The following is a 17,405-nucleotide window of genomic DNA, read 5'->3' as shown; positions in this document are numbered from 1 at the left end:
TAATACGATTCCATTTAGTTTTGTTCTCAGGTGGTACAATTCAGATATGTCTGCAGATATCGTGGCAGCATGAGGAAGAGGGAAAATGGATGAAAATCAGATATTCCAAAGTCAGAATGAGGCCTCAAATGTGGAGAAAAATCGGATATAAATCAGTCAATGAAACGGAAGCATAAGCAGACAAATCAAATATACCAAAGCATAGTCCATTAAATGATGTCAATATTTGTTCGAGGTACACAGACCATAGATTAAGGATAATTAACAACGGTGGCGAGTGGAGTAAGGTTACCCAAGTATAAACCAATGGCAGGAAGATCCAGCCAACTAGATGTACCAACTAATGTAATAGTAATATTATTATACTATACTATTAGTCTTTACACGATCAGGATTTTTGGGGCCGATCACTGAGCAGCAAAAAAAAAAAAAAAGATAACCGATCCGATCACAAGATGGAGCAATGCGTCTATTTACATGACTTGTTCATTTATTGTATATACTTGTGCACTGTATACTAAGCATCTTAAAATATTCTCTAGTATAAAATATTCTCATTTTAGACAAAGGTTAAAACATCAATGACCTCTAGGGGGCATTCAAGGATTGGCCACTGACAGTTTATGTCAAATCAACATTACAACATGACAGAAATAACTTACTGTAATTAAATTACTTTATTGCAATTAAATTACTTTAACCAATACTGTTAATGACATACTTACTCTAACTTTCTCACTGTCCCGGCTATATGGACGGGTGTTGTCCAGAGTTGTTCCCCCACCCCCCCCCCCCCCCAACGCTGTGTTGCTTGAATTTGGCACACTCCTCCTTGTGTACATTCTTCAGGTGCCCGATCAAATTTGTTGTGTTGAAGCATTTATGACGTTCCCCAAGACGTACTTCAGTTGTGTGCAGACTGCAAATAACTTGCGGGTTGTTTGTCTGAGACACCGCAAAATAGTCCCACACCGACGACGTGTTTTTTCACAGACAAGATTGAAAAAACTTTATTGGCCGTCAGATAGTTACAGTACTACGTACTACACGTGACAAGGCTAAAAATAAACTAGCTTTTGGATTCATATGGGACAGCGACGCAAAGTAAATGTTTTCTGTGGAGCCGATCGATGACATCATTGATCGGATTGAATTATGACATTAAAGCCGATCATCATAAAATGCTAATTATCGGCCGATACGGATCAGATCGGTGTAAAGTCTATATACTATAATATTATTTACTTCTGTGTTGTTGATGCCCGGCGATGTCTCGTACGCAGTCGTTTACGTACATTTTGAACAGTTGTTTCAGGGATTTAGTAAATGTAAATACGGGTCATGTTAATGTTGGATATCGCTCACTTGAAAAATAAATCTAAATAGTCAAAAATCGCATTGAGGAACTAAGTTGAAATCGGACACTTAGACCTGCAGTGTAAATGTAAAGTGTAACAAATGTGAGGCGACTGGTGAGGACAGCGAAGATCATCATTGGGACGCTCCCTTCCATTCAAGAGTTGGCACAGAAGCGCTGCAAATCCCAAGCAGAGACTATGACTCCTCACACCCTCAATATGGTCTGTTCTCCCTCTTGGCCTCTGGAAAGAGGTTCTGCAGCATTTGGTGCAGGACTACCAGTTTACAAAATAGCCATCAGACTGCTAACGTTACAATTTTTGACTCTCACTAAATTGCACCACTGTTGTATTTTGCAAATTATGCTGTACATGACTGCAGTTCTCAAAAGCTGACTATGTATTTATACATTATTGCTGCCTAAGTATATTGACTACATACGTACATTTTATAGATGTAATTTTAAATTTATATTCTAAATGCCGTGGCTGAGCCAAATGCAACAAAATTTCATTCTTTATACAGTTGTGCATATCTGAATCACAAACTCTGTCAGAGTCTAAAACCAGCCAGAGAAATACCAACAGCATGTCTATGAAATCCCTAGTGATGACTGATCGTAAAAGTGGAGTTTCCGCTGCATATTACACAGAGGATAGATAAACGACAATAACATACTTGTAGCCAGAGGATTCCAACTCTTCTTTCTCTTGGGTATCACTGAGATCCCTGAGGGCCACCAGAAGACGCTGATTCTGCTTCTGTAGCTCTTCCACACTCCGGAAGGTCACCAAGTGTTGACTGATCACTTCAGAGGTACTGCTAACATCCGCCGAGCTCGACTCATCAAGAAACACGTGATTTCCGCGGGCCTCCTCAAGCTCAATAAGGAGCACGCGCACCTAACATGAAGGGGGGGGGGGGGGAAACATTGGAGGAAAAAAAAAAATATTATTTTTGAAATTCATAATTCAGATTTACCGATTTTAATATATAGCCACGCCAACCTTTTTTGTCAGAAGAACCTACCTGCTGAGCCATGTCTGCAAGCTGCAGCTCAAACCTTTTATTGTCCCTTTCTACAATAGAGGAACGCTTGTTGGCTTCATCAGCGTCATTCTGCAGGCGATGCACCTCCTGAAACAGACACAAACGTGCAGACATTGAAAGCTGTTGACATTAAAAGACAAGGGTAAAATGCTGTCCACAGTGGAAGAAAGAATGTATTATCAAATCTTCCAAGACAATTCGCCACATACGAATAATAGGGGCAATACGAAAATCCAATAATTGAAAGGAATGAATGAAAATTAGGGCTCATACATCTCATCAAAGTTCAAACTCATGCTTTCTTGCACATAGCTGTGGTACATTTCATTTTAAACAAGAGACAAAGAAAAGGACAATGTGCCTTTTGTCTTTAAGTAGACATTGCTTGCCTGGCAGAGCTGATATAAAACAGGCAAGCCTATACACAGTTAACTTACAAATGAAGATTCATGAGTATGTGACAGTGTAAAAATCAGAATGGTCATATTAAAGGCCGACAGTCAATCAGATAAAGTAAGTCCTAATTCCCAGATTGAGAGAATTATTTTATTTCAAGCACTTGTGGGAATCCTGGAACACACATACGGCTACTTACCTTTACAGCCTGCTCCAGCTTGGCTGAAAGACTCGCCACGGATTTCTGCATGCGCTCATGCTCATCCCTCTGCCGTTTCAGAATGGGAGCCTTTGCCTCCACTTCTTGTACTATGTCATCGAGATACTTGTTGACCCGCTTGTTCTCCAGGCGCTCCAACTGCAGCTGCTCCTGGCTTTCTAAATAGGCAGTATACAACTACAAAAAAACACCAGAAACAAAACACAGTAAGAAAGACAAGTCAAAATACTCCACAGCGAGCACAAAAATGTCAAGTGTATCAAATGTAAACTACTGAAAAACGTTTTTAACTTTTTTTTTTTTTTTTTAAACATGGCCTTGCAGAATGGTGGATCTGTATATGCCTTTGTGCTGGAACAGTTTTGCTGTGCAACAGGGGAGTTTGAAATACTCCCTCTGCTTAATTTAAAATGTTTTAAATTAATCTGATGTTTATTGAAAATGCAGCCGGACAGAAGAGGGTTTTAGGGGACAGATGGGACAAGGGGACTAGGGGTGAGAACCAAAGCAGAACAATAGTGAGACAGTCTAGATATTTAAACACAAGTACCTTTACAAAAGTTATTTGTAGATAAGGGGGTGGGGGAGTAACTAACCAAGAGAACCAGATAAGAGGACAGAAAAGGGTAGGACAGGATGAGAGAAACGAGAACCGACCAGAACCGGGACCAACGCCCCCGGACCCCCCGGAGCCACCCAAACCCGAACACCCCAGCCCGCCCACCCCAAATAATAAGCTGCGTAAAACAACGGCGAAAACTAATGAAGAAAAACGCACACAAAGACGCGCCCGCGCCTAACGGTGGCGAACAAAAGCACACCCCAACCCCGCCAAAATCAATGACCAGCTACACCAGCGCAACACCCGGAACAAGACCATAGGAGGACCCCACGGCGCACCCTGAGCCCCAGCACACACCACACAGAGCCCCAGCGAAGCCAATCCCCAGTCAACCTGGCGAGCAAAACCACAAAACACATCCATGCCAACACCGAACTGAAATACTTAATGAACTTCAGTGATGGTGGTGCCAGAAATGAACATAAGCTTTAGCATCGTGTTGTTTGTTAGATGCCTTAAATTGAGTTCTAGTGATAATTAACAGCAGCAAAATCATGTGAGCTCCATATAATGCAAATTTGACAGTTGAAATTTAATTTCACACACCTCGGTCAGCTTCATTCCTGGCTTAATCTTTGCCACAGCAGCTGCTGTAGGAGACACTGTCATCATTTGCGCATCAGTGAGCAGAGACGTTGTGCCAAGCGGACCTGGACATACAAAATAGGCAATAGACACAAATACATGCGGACAGAATCAGAAATGAAAAAGAAAACTTAAAGAAAGGTCTGTTTTTGTTGGGTCGCCAACAGTCAGTGAAATGTAAGCTGGTTTACTGACTATCAATAAAAAACAAAACAACAATTTATAGTGACACCATGCATCTAAGGGCATAGCCTTAAAACAACAGAACCAAAATTACCTCTTAGTTTAGAGTTAGACAATAGCTCATTGGCATTGTCCAGTTCCTTCTCCAGTACTTCGATCCTCTGCTTTAGCTCGACAACAGTCTTGTCCGAAGCAGCACTGGCCACTTGCAAATTCTCCTCAAGAGCTTTGTTGGCTTTAGCAAAAGGAGAAAACAAAGCAACAAAATGGAGTATTAACAGGACAAATAACAGACAAAAACAGAGATATAATATAAATACATGTATAAATATTAGGTTTTTCATATTTAGATTTTTGCTTAAGTCATCACAACCTCCCGTTTCTGCCAAAAAATCAAAAATGCACTTTTGGGCCATTTTTGCCCCCCAAAAGAAATTGTGACTGAATTTTCAGTGCATCCCTACTAAATATAGAAGTAGTCTTCCTTTTGGGACAAATGTGTGTATCCTCATACCTTCCCCTGCCTCTTGCACCAGTTTCTGCAACTCCTCTACAGCTCGACTCAGCTCCTCACCGTTGGCCTCAGAATCAGCTGCTGCTCCCTGCAGCAACAATAATCAATAATCAATAACAATAATCTACTTAGCTTCCATTTGAACCAACCAAATACCAAATGTTGATGTGTTGTTGGAACACACTATCTCACATAACATACCTTGTATAAATTGGAGAGCTTAATGTTGGCATTCAGCTCATTTCTGAACTTCTCCTCTGTCGTGGTCTGTTGTTCCTTAGCCTTGAGTAAATGTAAAAAAATAAATAATTTCAAAACAAATCAACTGATTTCCATCTACAACTAACAAAAAGACTGAAAAATGTCAAGTACCCATAGGTTGCACATACTTCTTTCAGTTTGTGGATTAGGTCCTCATTCTGTTTTTGGTGGTTTTCATTTAATGTTTTCAGACTGGCCACTTGTTCCTGGACTCTGTTCAACTACAAAATACACACAACATAAACTCACTCAATCCATGGATATATTGTTATTACAGTTAATATATCAACAAAGGAAATAAGCATACCTCATCTTTTTTATTCTCCAGGCTGCATTTCAGTTCCAGGATTTCATTACCTTTCTGTCGTGACAGGCTCAAAAGTTCTTCACTCTTGGCCTTCAACTCCACATTCAGCCAAGAGGTTTGTCCATGCAGCAGCTCTTTTTCTTGTTCCATACGCTTCTCCTTATACTGGAATAGTGAACCATTCATTACAAGTCATGTTAGTTTGCTCCATCACACCAAATTATACACTTTTACACTATAATACTATACTGCGTAGTATGTGAAATCTATGTTGTGGCTGAATATTAATTTAATAAAAAGGAATCAATTAACTACAACTCACTTTGAGATTGACTTCCGCTACTTCAAGTTCATCTAACCTCAGCTGCTGAGACATTTTTGAGGCACGAACCTCCACCAACTTATCATTCAGTTGCCTCAAGTCATCTAGTGGGACAACAAACAAAAAATAAGTACTTTGGTATTGGTTGTGGATTATTACTATTTTTCCACAAAAATAGACAAGTAAATTTAGTTGAAGTGCAAGTTGAACAGGTTCCAGCTCACCTGTGACCCTAATGAGGACAAGCGGTTTAAAAAAAATAAAAAATTAATGGATTAATTGCCCGTACCATTTAATTGCTCCAGTTCCAAGCTTCTCCTCTCAAGTGTCCGCACAAGTTCAAGCTTTTGTCTCTCGAGTTCTTCCTTGGCTTTTGAAAGCATAATCTAAAAGTACATCAATAAATACGATTCATCAAACTGTTAGCGGTGTATTGGCAGATTATTATGTTATTTTCAGAGCAAACAAACAAACCAACCTACTGCCTAAGTAAATGGACAATATAAACTAAACTACCTTTTCTGAAAACGACTTCGCTTGAGCATTTTCATATTGCTGGTTCTTCTCACGAACACTTTTGAGCTCATCCGCTAAAATAAGGCAAAACCCCATACACAGTAAGTTTGCATCAAAGTCAAAGAGATGTGATAAGTTTATGTCGCAAAGTTCACCGTTACCGATTGCCTCCAACTCCTCTTTAAGTTGACTGTTCTCTTGTGTCTGTCTCAGAACGTCTTCCTGAGACTGAGCCAACTGTTTCACCTTGTCAAAGAAATGTTGCTCTGGGAGACATGAAGGAATCACAAGCACAAAGTCATATTGTTTGTTAGTATTAGGTACGCAACATGGCTAAATTTAGCATTGCTTATCGTCCTACTGAAAACAGCATGCGTTATGGCGAATGAAGATTAATTGCCACCCACAACAGTTGCTAAATAAAATTCACTGTAGACAACCGTACGCACTATCTTGAAATGACATTAAATGACAAAATTGTCCAGAGACGTATTTGCCAAATGCACGCATGGTAAGCTAAGCCCAATATTTTTTTTAGCACCATCAGCTAGCGAAATAACGGCACATATCTTACCACTGTCAACCCTGAATTGTTCCCGCTGGGCTTTGAGAGTGTCAATTTCATAAAGCTGATCGGACAGAATCTTCTCGAGTTGGTTAAGTGTTTCTTTTGATAACTTAGACAGCTCGGAACTATCCAAGTCTTGCAGCAAGAGTGCCGCCATTTTCCCTGAGGGTTGACACGCGCAGGCGCAGAGCTGCCATTTGTGTTCGCCAACCTCACTGGTGCATTGTGGGAAATGTATTTCGTACATGGTGTATTCTTACGGGACAAATTTGTGGAAATCTTAAAATTAAAATAACATCAGTAAAATAAAAATAAAAATAGAATGTTTTCCTTGATTCATTTCAGTTTGCCAGTAAGTAGCGCATTAAATTCATGTTTGCTTGCCTTGTTAGACAGGGATCACCAGCAGATGGTAGTAACAGAGAGTTAAACGAAGTTGGTGCTGTATGTAGAGGGGTAATAGTTCAAGGGGGAAAACAAATACTCGAAAAACTCACTGATGACTTTCAAACTAAAGCAACTATTTTATAGGATTAGACCTTTAAAACAAATCTTTGCTATTGTGATTTGTCACAATTTGAAATTGGCAATAATTAAAAGGTTGTTAAAAACAATCCATAATAATTTCTGTATATGTTATGCAACATTTGTGTTCCAGATTAAGTAAGAACAATGTCAAAATCTGAAAATAAATTTTAATATTATGCATAAATACCAAGTTTGTATGGATCAAAATTTTATGTGGGGTAAGGGACTTCTTCCCCAAGTAGGGGCCTTCTCTTCATTAGGCTATGGGGTAAGCTGCCCCTTTAGGAGATTTTACTTTGTTTTATTATAACAAAGTTGTTCTGGTATGATTTCATTACGTATTTACTGAGGAATATTTTTTTGTGTATGTATTATGTTGATTGATTTTCAAATTATTTAAATTTTCAAAGAAACCAGACATTGTTCTTAAGGGTCTTACCCCACTCTCCTATCGCAATGATGAAAAGTAGTAGAAAAAAATTTAAATACCATTTAATCTGTAGCAAAATATCATGCTTAGTTCAACCAACAAGCAGAGGTGGGTATGAATGAGTTACATTTACTCCATTACACTTATTCAGTAACAATTTGGATAAATTGTCCTTGTCAGAGTAGTTTTAATGAAGCATACTTTTTACTTTTACTCGAGTATTTATGTTAAGAAGAAACAGTACACTTACTCCGTTAAAATAATCTGCACGCCGTTCGCTACCTTCATTTATCATAATTGCATGCGCGATCTATTTTTAGACTTTTGTTTTCGACTTCCGCATCGGGCGTCGTTGCTCCAGACCACTTTGATTACCACATTGATGTTTGACTCAAATTAATCTATCAAACAACACAAGAAAGTCACACATCCGCACACATAGTCTTCTTTTGGGCTTTGCGGGCCAATCAAAGTGAGTCATGACAGCCGCGTGCGACTCGTGTTTACATTACAGACTACGAAACACAACAGCTTTAACATACAGTGTAGTTTTGTCACTGCCCAAACTTGGATATTTTAGACCACTTCTAACTTGAGAAAACACCTTGCAGCAAGTTGCAGATGTTTTTGCGGTTGTTTTGGCTGTGCATAAGACAACATTAGCACTATTTTATTGTCACAAGTAACTGTAAAACATACATCTTGTTCTCTTTCTCTCTCTCTCTCTCTCTCTCTCTCTCTCTCTCTCTGTCTCTCACACACCCACACACACACACACACACACGCACACTTTCAATAAGTCTGGTCAGCAAACAGCATCTTCATTCATCCATTTTAGTGGATAAAGCAAATAACGCTTCTGTAAGGCCCTATGCATTTGTTGTTGTTTTATTTTCCACTTAAAAAATAAAATGTTGGCAGATGTGCGTGGACTCCCATTAAACATGAGTTTGAATGTGATGTGTTACTTCTGAACACAGCAACACGCCAGTTATAAGAGGGAGTGCATCCTTGTGCAACCAGATTTATTTTATGTACACTTTATTTAAACAGGTAAAAGACCTGTTAAAACAGAACAGCAAGTTAAACGTCAAGTCCAAGTCAATCACATTCAAGTGTATTTCAGTTGTTTATTTTTACCTCCCCTCTCAAAATGATTAAAAAAAAAAATCAGTTGAGTTGTACAAATTTTATTTTGTTTGACATTCATGCTCTGATTTAAAAACATAAATCAGAAGTTACTCACTAGTTACTCAGTACTTGAGTAGCTTTTTCACTGAGTACTTTCTTACTCTTACTCAAGTAATTATTTGGAGGACGAGTTTTTACTTTTACTTGTGTCATATTATTGTAAAGTAAGAGTACTCATACTTAAGTACAATATTTGTCTACTCTACCCACCTCTGCCAACAAGTAGGGTGGTGATTACCAAGGATACAGATGAGCTGAGAATGTGCTTAAAAAACACCACAGGGCTCAATTGAGTAATTTCATATTATGGAATGTTGTTGGGAATTCAGGAGAATGTTAATCTCAATGAATGAATGAAGTTGAATGAAGTCATTTTCTTATTATCTTATTATGTTATTTGCTCATGACATGCATCTATTGGTGGTGGGTATGTCTGTCTTTCATCGGTTTTACTAAATAAGTGAACGTGAGAGGAATGAAAGGAGCGGTTTGTCTCCAGGCAGCGGAACTATTTTAAACTCAGTTGTTACACCTGGTTACCACGATGTGCACCAAACATATTTTTGTAGAAGCAGGGCAGTCGAAACAAGAAGATACAATTTAAGGTGTTAACAGATAGCAAGAAACAGAGTAACACGCTGCCATCCGGAGAGCGACCATGCTGACAATGACATTCCATTCATTTTTATGGGCTTGTACAGGTTCAAGTTTCATATTTCAACAGAAATTTACATGAACAAGGTTAAGGAGTAACATTAGCCTTGCGTGACAAACACAGGTGAGGTTGACTTAAAGGTGAATGTGGGGGTGTTGTAGTTTGAGCTTATATGTGTTGCATTCTGATGACCTACCTCTTTCCTCCTCAGTTTGTCATGTATAGTGGCTGAATTGTAGCATTTCTTTTTCTTTAAATGTAGATACGTTTATTGTATCCTATCAGGGTAAAATCACGTCTAAAGTATGTGAACTTGTTTATATTTTCATTGAGGTTGAAAACCAGTAAACGCATATCAAAGTTATGCAATCTCCTCTATGCCCATTGTCCATATTTGGTGAAAGTGACCAATAGTGTGCTGTATAGCACAATAATGACATCATCACGGTGACATTATTTATGTGGGTGAACTAGAGCATGTCAGCTGGGCTCTTACAAGTCCAAACACAAGAGGCAAAAACCTCCTTTGATTAGTCAATATGGTATAATCAAGTGGATGAATATAATGTCAGGTATGGGGGTGGTGACATGTGACCAATGGAGGGGCAAACATTTTGGCAGACAATTGGACAGTTTAATGAGTCACCCCGTGATGTTTTTTTCCCAAGACCCCCCCACCCCCGCTATCTCCTCTCTGTAAATTCCCGATTCCATCTTTGCTTGACCTGCGTGTGGGGGGAAAAGAGGATGTTTGAAATAGTCATGCTGATGTGCTTGTATCCATTCTGGGGGGCAGCAAGCCAAAATGGATTGTAAAAATCAATTACTTGATTGTAACATCCTACACTGGATTGTCTTAGCTGAGTCTATCCAAGCGGACTTACAAAGAAAATTACATCCTGGACTAATCACCAGTCAGTAACAGGGCAATTGTGAATGGGGCATTAAGTGGGAATGGATCTCACAACACATGCACCAAAGTCAGCTATGTGAGGCACTACACTCCTAATAAAAACACAACATGTCACTGCCGATATGTCACAGTATCTAAACAACCAATTTTCCTCAAATTCCTATTATTGAAGAACCGAAAGATAACTTTGGATGGGAGATGAAGACTTACAACTTCCTGTTCTGTTTAATGAGTTTGACTCTTGTTTTATTCATGTGGGAGAGGTCATTCAGTTTCTGATAGAGGTCGATTTTTTTCATTGCAATGTACATTGGTTCTTTGATACAGGTGGAGTCTGAGACTACAGTTGACTACATGTTCTGACACCTCATGAAAACCTTGGTATAAAAATAATCTAATACATCTTAGGCATGTGAGGTGTTACCAGCTTGAGGCTATGCAAGCCTTCTCAGATGTGGTCGTGTGAAAACACCAACTTGAGAATATCTTTAGTTACGGTGGCAAAATTCAAATGCCTGCAAACTAATTAGGAATCAAGTGCTAGTTTGCAGGTAATATGTCATATATTATTGAACCTTGAGACACAAATCCACATAAGTAGACAAGTATAATAACTGACACATAGCCAAAAAGGCCGAATCACTAGAATGTGTTGATGTGCGTTTGTCTGAGCTTTAGCTTTTCATGTTGAAAGGATAACGCTGACATTTGTATTTTATTTGCTTTTGCAGCAGATGCAAATGCAATACGGTATTTTGATATAGCATTTGACAGTATCTACTCAAAACTGATGCAAATAAATTTCTTCCCATTTAAAAGTAATATGTCTTTGTTTCTTTCAAATGAGTGACTGTCTTCATTTTTAAAATTGAGGTAGGGGGCTTAGAGAGTCTCGACTTTGGTGCGTGTCAAGAGACAGCTGTTAACAAAGCATTATGTTAACCTCATTTGCTAAATCCCCTCAAACTATACAAGGATAGAAACAATGACAAAAGTGTATTGGAGTTTAGCATTACAATCTGTAGGAAGAATGTCAAATTGATCCGCCAGGCACTTTTGACCAAAAAGACAAAACAGAGAAAAAGTATTAAGAATCAAACCCTGAAGATCAAATGTGACAAAGTATGCTTAAAACTTCCATAAATCCATTTTCTATACTGCTATCCCAGTTGTCTTCAGGCAAGGGGGCAGGGGAGTGCACCCTGGACTGGTCCATAGCCAACTGCAGGGCACACATAAACAAACCGTTCACAATCACATTCACACCAAGGGATAATTTACAATCTTCAATTGACCTAACATGCATGTTTTTGGAATGTGGGAGGAAGCCAGAGTACTACGAGAGAGACAAACCAGAACCTCTAGATTGTGAGGCAGAAATACGAACCACTGCGCAACCGTGTTGCATTATTATACTGAAGACAAATAGCCTCTCAATAAACTAAACATTTCAATCAATATGTTTACCATGTTCCTCTGCACACAGAATGGTTAGTTATCAAAAAATGTTGCAAAACACCACAATGTTATATTTTCTGTACATAATGGCCTTGTTATGGATACATGTAAAGGATTTACATTCTGATGTGTGGATGTGATCGGAGCAAATCACCCAAAACGGAAATTTCATGTTGTTTTATTCTTTAAAATTATGGGCAAATTGGAACAAAACGTAGTATGATGATGACACAGATCATTTTGAACTTTTACTAGATACTGTACTGTATACACAAAAAACTGTACATTCAAATAGATTCACTTCTCATTTGTCCAGGTCTGTTTACAACCTTTTCCACATCCAGACTTCTTTGGTAAAATCAAGTTACCAGAGACAGCCCTTTGGTCAACTATCACAACAATTTAAATGGCTCTTATAGTACAAATTGATCCAGTCAAGTGCTAAAAGACTTTCAAATATTGCATTATGCACGTCTGCATTAAATGTAGTATATCAAATATTCTAGCATTACAAAAGAAAACATTACCAGATTGGTTTAAATTCCATTGAGATTGTTTGTTTAGGTGATGGTGCTTTTATTATTTAAATACAAATTCAATCTTCCATAATTAACCCTAACCATATTTGAGTGCAGCCATGCCTGAGAACCCTTCACCAATGGGATATTAAACAGCCTCCCAGAGAACCCTTCTCACAATCACAGATATAGCCACATTTTATGATATGCAAATAATGCTCATTAAGCTCTACATACAACCCACCAGACAGACTTTTTTACTCCTCAGCACCCACAAATGATTGTTTACTCCAAATCATTCTCCTCTTCATCATCTATCGTAGGCATTTCTTTCTCTGGCAACAAACCATAGCTGTTGAGGAAAGCCTCAACATCTGTAGCAAAGAACTCCTCATTTAAGTACTGAGTGCAGGCCAAGAAGTTCCCTAGGAGTTCACCTGCCTTGTAGACCAAAAGCGTAGGCAACACCTCATCTGAGAATCTCTCAGCAGCACCTGAGGAAACTGCATCAATCCTGCAGAACTTAACAGTGGGATACTCTGCAGCCAGACAGTCGAGGCAGTTGTTCAGCTCTTCACAGCCTTTGACTCCAATCTTGTAGATATGGACTACGACCACTGTGCTGTGATGTTCCTTCTCAATGACTTCAAGGAAGGCCTCCCCGCTGTCGAGGTCGTGCACACCTTCAAACTTTGGCCCAAAACTTAGCTTATCATGCATCTCCTGCATGCACCGCTTTCTGTATTTCTTGAGACAGCCCTCATCCTCCTCCTTAAGCAGTTCATACTCCTGCACACTCATCTGAAAAGAATTAGAAATTCATTTTTACAAGATTAGCTCTGAATATTCAGTGGCATTTTGCATGGAAAGACTACCACGACTAGGAAAACTAGAATATACTCAAATTTGTCGCAATATACTAAAGAAAAAATGTGAAAAGTCAGTGTGATTGATTAAGAATCTTTACACCTTCAAAAATATATCCTAGCCAGTAGGTGTAACAGCATAGATGAAAATAATTTGTGAGGAACATCATTTGGGCCCTAATGCACAATCAAGAAATTGTCATATCCCAATATACTGCACTGACATAGATAACAACACTATGGTGTGCCACTATTTTACAATGGCAACTCAAGTGGCCCACACCAATTTTTCACTACTCAGTTAAGGCTTTTTTTCATCACAGCAAGCTCTGCTGGAACTGGTGGGGAGTTGCCTCACCTACCCTACTGCATAATTGCTGCTTCTTGTCCGATGACTCACACATTAGTTTGCCAGCTTATCCTTAATAAAATGTGAAAATGTTCATTTTGTTTAACTACAGACTTCCTGTTGAGCTATTATTCTGTAGTCAATTAATGCAGCGGTGTATTGTTGAAATTCTAAAGACTGTACAGGCAAAGACCCTCACGTTGGATTTTTTAAACACAATTCTTGGTGTTAAAATTGACAATACCAAAGTATCATCTTTTCAACTCTTCAATACAATTGTATACCTTGCGATTAAGATTTACCCTCGAGTCATCCTTTTGCCGATGAGGAGATGACATTTGTCTGAGCAGTTCCCGTTTTGCAGGTGGAAGGTTTTCCTGCTCCATGCTCTCCAATTTAAACCTCCTCCAGTCATTGATGACTCCCTTGGGACCTTTTGAAATATTGGCAAGTAGTATTGAGTTGGGTTGAGCAGCATTCTCAAAATTAATTCACAGGACACATCTCTTTTATGTATAATGTTGAGAAATGGTGACGTGGTGTTTAAGAGATTAAGGCTTCATGGCAATCTCAAGAAAGCCTACTAATTGTACAAGTACTAATTGCTTAAGAAAAAAGGATTACCCTTCTTCTTGGATGTTATCCACTTAGAGAAACATTCCCTATAAACAATCTTTTTTGTTAGCATTTTCTTGTCATGGAGAATGTTCAGAGGACTTACACAGATTCACATTCATTTTTACCCATACTTGACACACAGGATTTCACAGAAGCCCACACAAAGCCTACAATATTTTAAAAAGTCATATAATGATTTAAACACTGTTTCACTCACCCGTGTGGGTTGCCGTTTCTTCCAGGTCAATCTTGTCACACATGTTTCTGTGTAAAGCAGACAATTGGAATAAATAATGTGAATTTTCAAAATTATGGGATGGTGGTTGGCATGATGATAGCCACCAATATGTTTCATATGAAAGACCATATTGCATTTAGATAATATTATAACTCTAATTTAATAACTCTAATAAATAAGATCTAATTTAATTAAATTAATGCTCTCTAAGAGGATTAGTTAACTGTAGCGGGTCTCTCAGTGGCTTTGTTAGTTCTTGTAGATACTGTTATAAAAAAAAATGCAATGTTGAATAACCTTATCGAAAGAATAAGAATAATATAGGCATGAATAGTGCTTTGAATAACGTAAGTCATCCCATTGTTGTTACAATGTTGCTTGTTACTGTATGTGTATTATGAAACATTTTTGCAATATGCCAACGTTGCATACACTCTTGTTTGGCTTTGTATCGACTTGGTGGATGTTAGATTTTCATGTCGCAATTTGGTGAGTAGATGGATTTTCACAATTAAAACCTCATCGCATTAAATTGCCTTCCAGTGTTACAGTTAAGCATCGTCTTCCTTTTTGGGTGAAGCCATTAAGCTTATCTGGGCTGGTGGTCTTTGTCACTGGGGGAAATTTGCCTTGATTACGTAGTTCTAGCTGGAACACGTGAAGTCCTGTATGAATGTTTCATTGTTTATTTTCCGAATGCGCATATGTGTTTGAAAGCTAGAGATACACAGTGAGTCCTTTGAGGAAAGATGGACTCATGACGCATTGGCAAAATAAACTGCTCTTTGTTTTTAGATTTTGATGAAGACCGTACCTTTGAACTAATCTTCCACATTTATTATGTTAGTTAAATCTGTTGGTATGATACTCAAATTAATGCAACTCTAAATTGGAAATACACAGTGATTCAAAAGTCATTTCCATAATGAATTAAAAAATAATTGATTGAATATTCGAGAGGAAAATAGCATTATTGACCCCCAGAATTACAGTAAAGATATTGTCGATAAATACAAAACATGTATATACACAAACAATGCCCTGATAATGAGTTGTATAATAATATTTAAGTAGAATTTAAAATATTTTTTCTTACCTTTCACAATGATATCTTGAGGTTGTGTACTAAGTAACTTCGCACTGGTCTACACTTCCCAGAATTGTCTGTTGCTGCTTGTTGTGTGTTTTTGCGCTAGGTTCTATCCAGCCAATGAGCAGGGTCTAATGGAGATTTTAAAAAAGACGCTGTAGACCTAACGGAAATAGATCCTAAGAGGATTTCACTTCAGCAATTAGAAGCCTCTACTTCATACAGGCCCAACTACCCATGACAGAGAGAGAGAGAGAGAGAAAGAGAGAGAGAGAGAGAGAGAGCGAGAGAGAGAGAGACATTAACTGTTTTCCTCCAAAAGGTAGCTGATTTGGTCAATACATTGAAGCAACATTGTTGTCTTTCAGTCTCTCCCTCTTGACACATCACATCACAAGAGTTCACTGAAGCAAGAACACTATGCATTAAAATGTTAAAGGAAAGTCTTATTTTTAACTCAGTCAACTTTCTCCCAGGCATTGAATTATTCACAGAAAATAAACATATGCAGGCAAGCTTACGAAACATAAAGCACCTCTAGCTAAGGATGGTTCATCTATCACGTTGCATATCAACACAAAAATCATGCTGTTGTCCATGAGCTGTGTCTAAAGGTTTTGACTCGCTCATGTAACTAATTGCGGTTACCAAACTATTGCACAGCTCTCATTATCATGAAGTATAAGTGCCACTGCAAACTACAACCGCAATAATTAACATATCGTTAAATGAATACCTCTCTGACGATGTCATTTATATTCAAACTGAACGTGTGCGCATACTGTATCTTTGCAAAGGTGGAATATTTGATATTTGATTGCTGTTGTGCAAGTTGTCAAAATGTTGTGTTGGCCGATGTAAACCATAGTATACTGTACACGCAGTGTAAATAGTGTAGATCCCATATATTTGTTTTCACCTCTGACCACACATATTCACCTAAGAGAGATTTGTACTAGCAAATTTATAAAAGTAAATTCGACATTGAGCCATTTCACTTGGAATATGTGCATTTCTTCTGTTGTAAAAAGTGCTTCTGTCAAATGTTGAATCACCAAAAGGTTTCTGAATCAGGTTGTGGAATTGTGTTTGACTTCTGTGTGTCGTCTTTTGTGGCCTGTATTTATTGGCTTAAAGGATTAGCAGTCTTTTTAAATTCAGGCACACAGAGGAGCCACACGTCAGTTGGGGTTTTCATCATCTCATTCTCTCTCTAAGCACTGGATGCTTAAAATGGAATACAGCAGATTATTCAGCAGGGCATGTTCCAAGACCTGACAATACTTCATCAGCCTTGCTCTTTCTTTATTTATATCCCTCTCTCTACAACCATAAAAACGAGATATTTGGATAAGCGGATAGTTTTCTTTGATCCCAATTGTAAATGTGTCTGTCTCTAATGATCATAGATCATAGTCATCACATCCCTGATGACTCTATTGTATTATTTTAACTACACTACACAGGTCAACACTCAACCTCTGTGCGTCAGGGCTCAGGATATTTTTACTCCTTTTCAAAGAAATGTAACTGTACATTTTCTAGTTCTCACCCTGGGATTGGCAGGCAACCAGTCCAGTGCGTATCCTGACTCTCGTCCAAAGTGGGGTTGGGGTAGGTGCCAACTCACCCGCAACCCTAACAGTGC

At 38.5% G+C, this 17,405-nt stretch overlaps 2 protein-coding genes across 5 annotated transcripts in view; both read right to left on the bottom strand.

The window, feature by feature from the left end:
* The window catches only part of tprb (translocated promoter region b, nuclear basket protein), a 34,066-nt gene extending 26,984 nt beyond the window's left edge, over window positions 1–7,082 (bottom strand). For all 3 annotated transcript variants that reach the window (XM_061778926.1, XM_061778927.1, XM_061778928.1), the window contains exons 1-14: window positions 6,910–7,082; window positions 6,497–6,601; window positions 6,336–6,409; window positions 6,109–6,205; window positions 5,820–5,923; window positions 5,498–5,662; window positions 5,319–5,411; window positions 5,131–5,211; window positions 4,930–5,017; window positions 4,510–4,650; window positions 4,194–4,297; window positions 3,005–3,202; window positions 2,389–2,496; window positions 2,038–2,261 (exon numbers count right to left, since the gene is read on the bottom strand). In XM_061778926.1, coding sequence (XP_061634910.1) covers window positions 2,038–2,261; window positions 2,389–2,496; window positions 3,005–3,202; window positions 4,194–4,297; window positions 4,510–4,650; window positions 4,930–5,017; window positions 5,131–5,211; window positions 5,319–5,411; window positions 5,498–5,662; window positions 5,820–5,923; window positions 6,109–6,205; window positions 6,336–6,409; window positions 6,497–6,601; window positions 6,910–7,060 — 1,733 coding nt within the window. In that variant the 5' untranslated portion in view covers window positions 7,061–7,082. The remainder of the gene's footprint in view (window positions 1–2,037; window positions 2,262–2,388; window positions 2,497–3,004; window positions 3,203–4,193; window positions 4,298–4,509; window positions 4,651–4,929; window positions 5,018–5,130; window positions 5,212–5,318; window positions 5,412–5,497; window positions 5,663–5,819; window positions 5,924–6,108; window positions 6,206–6,335; window positions 6,410–6,496; window positions 6,602–6,909) is intronic.
* Window positions 7,083–12,240: 5,158 nt separating this feature from the next.
* pdcb (phosducin b) lies at window positions 12,241–15,944 on the bottom strand. Of its 2 annotated transcripts, none has more exons than XM_061778909.1 (4): window positions 15,764–15,944; window positions 14,647–14,693; window positions 14,114–14,244; window positions 12,241–13,397 (listed from the first exon to the last, which is right to left on the bottom strand). In XM_061778909.1, the coding sequence occupies exons 2-4, from the start codon at window positions 14,687–14,689 to the stop codon at window positions 12,882–12,884; spliced, it is 690 nt and encodes a 229-aa protein (XP_061634893.1). In that variant the 5' UTR covers window positions 14,690–14,693; window positions 15,764–15,944; the 3' UTR covers window positions 12,241–12,881. The 2 variants fall into 2 exon arrangements, with proteins under 2 accessions (XP_061634893.1, XP_061634892.1); XM_061778908.1 differs by having other exon boundaries at window positions 14,096–14,244; window positions 15,764–15,939.
* Window positions 15,945–17,405: the final 1,461 nt, after the last annotated feature.

Source organism: Phyllopteryx taeniolatus, chromosome 7 (assembly GCF_024500385.1).
Source record: "Phyllopteryx taeniolatus isolate TA_2022b chromosome 7, UOR_Ptae_1.2, whole genome shotgun sequence".
NCBI classification, from domain to species: domain Eukaryota; kingdom Metazoa; phylum Chordata; class Actinopteri; order Syngnathiformes; family Syngnathidae; genus Phyllopteryx; species Phyllopteryx taeniolatus.
Note: the sequence above shows the minus strand (reverse complement) of the source record. Positions and strands in the feature narration are given on the sequence as shown.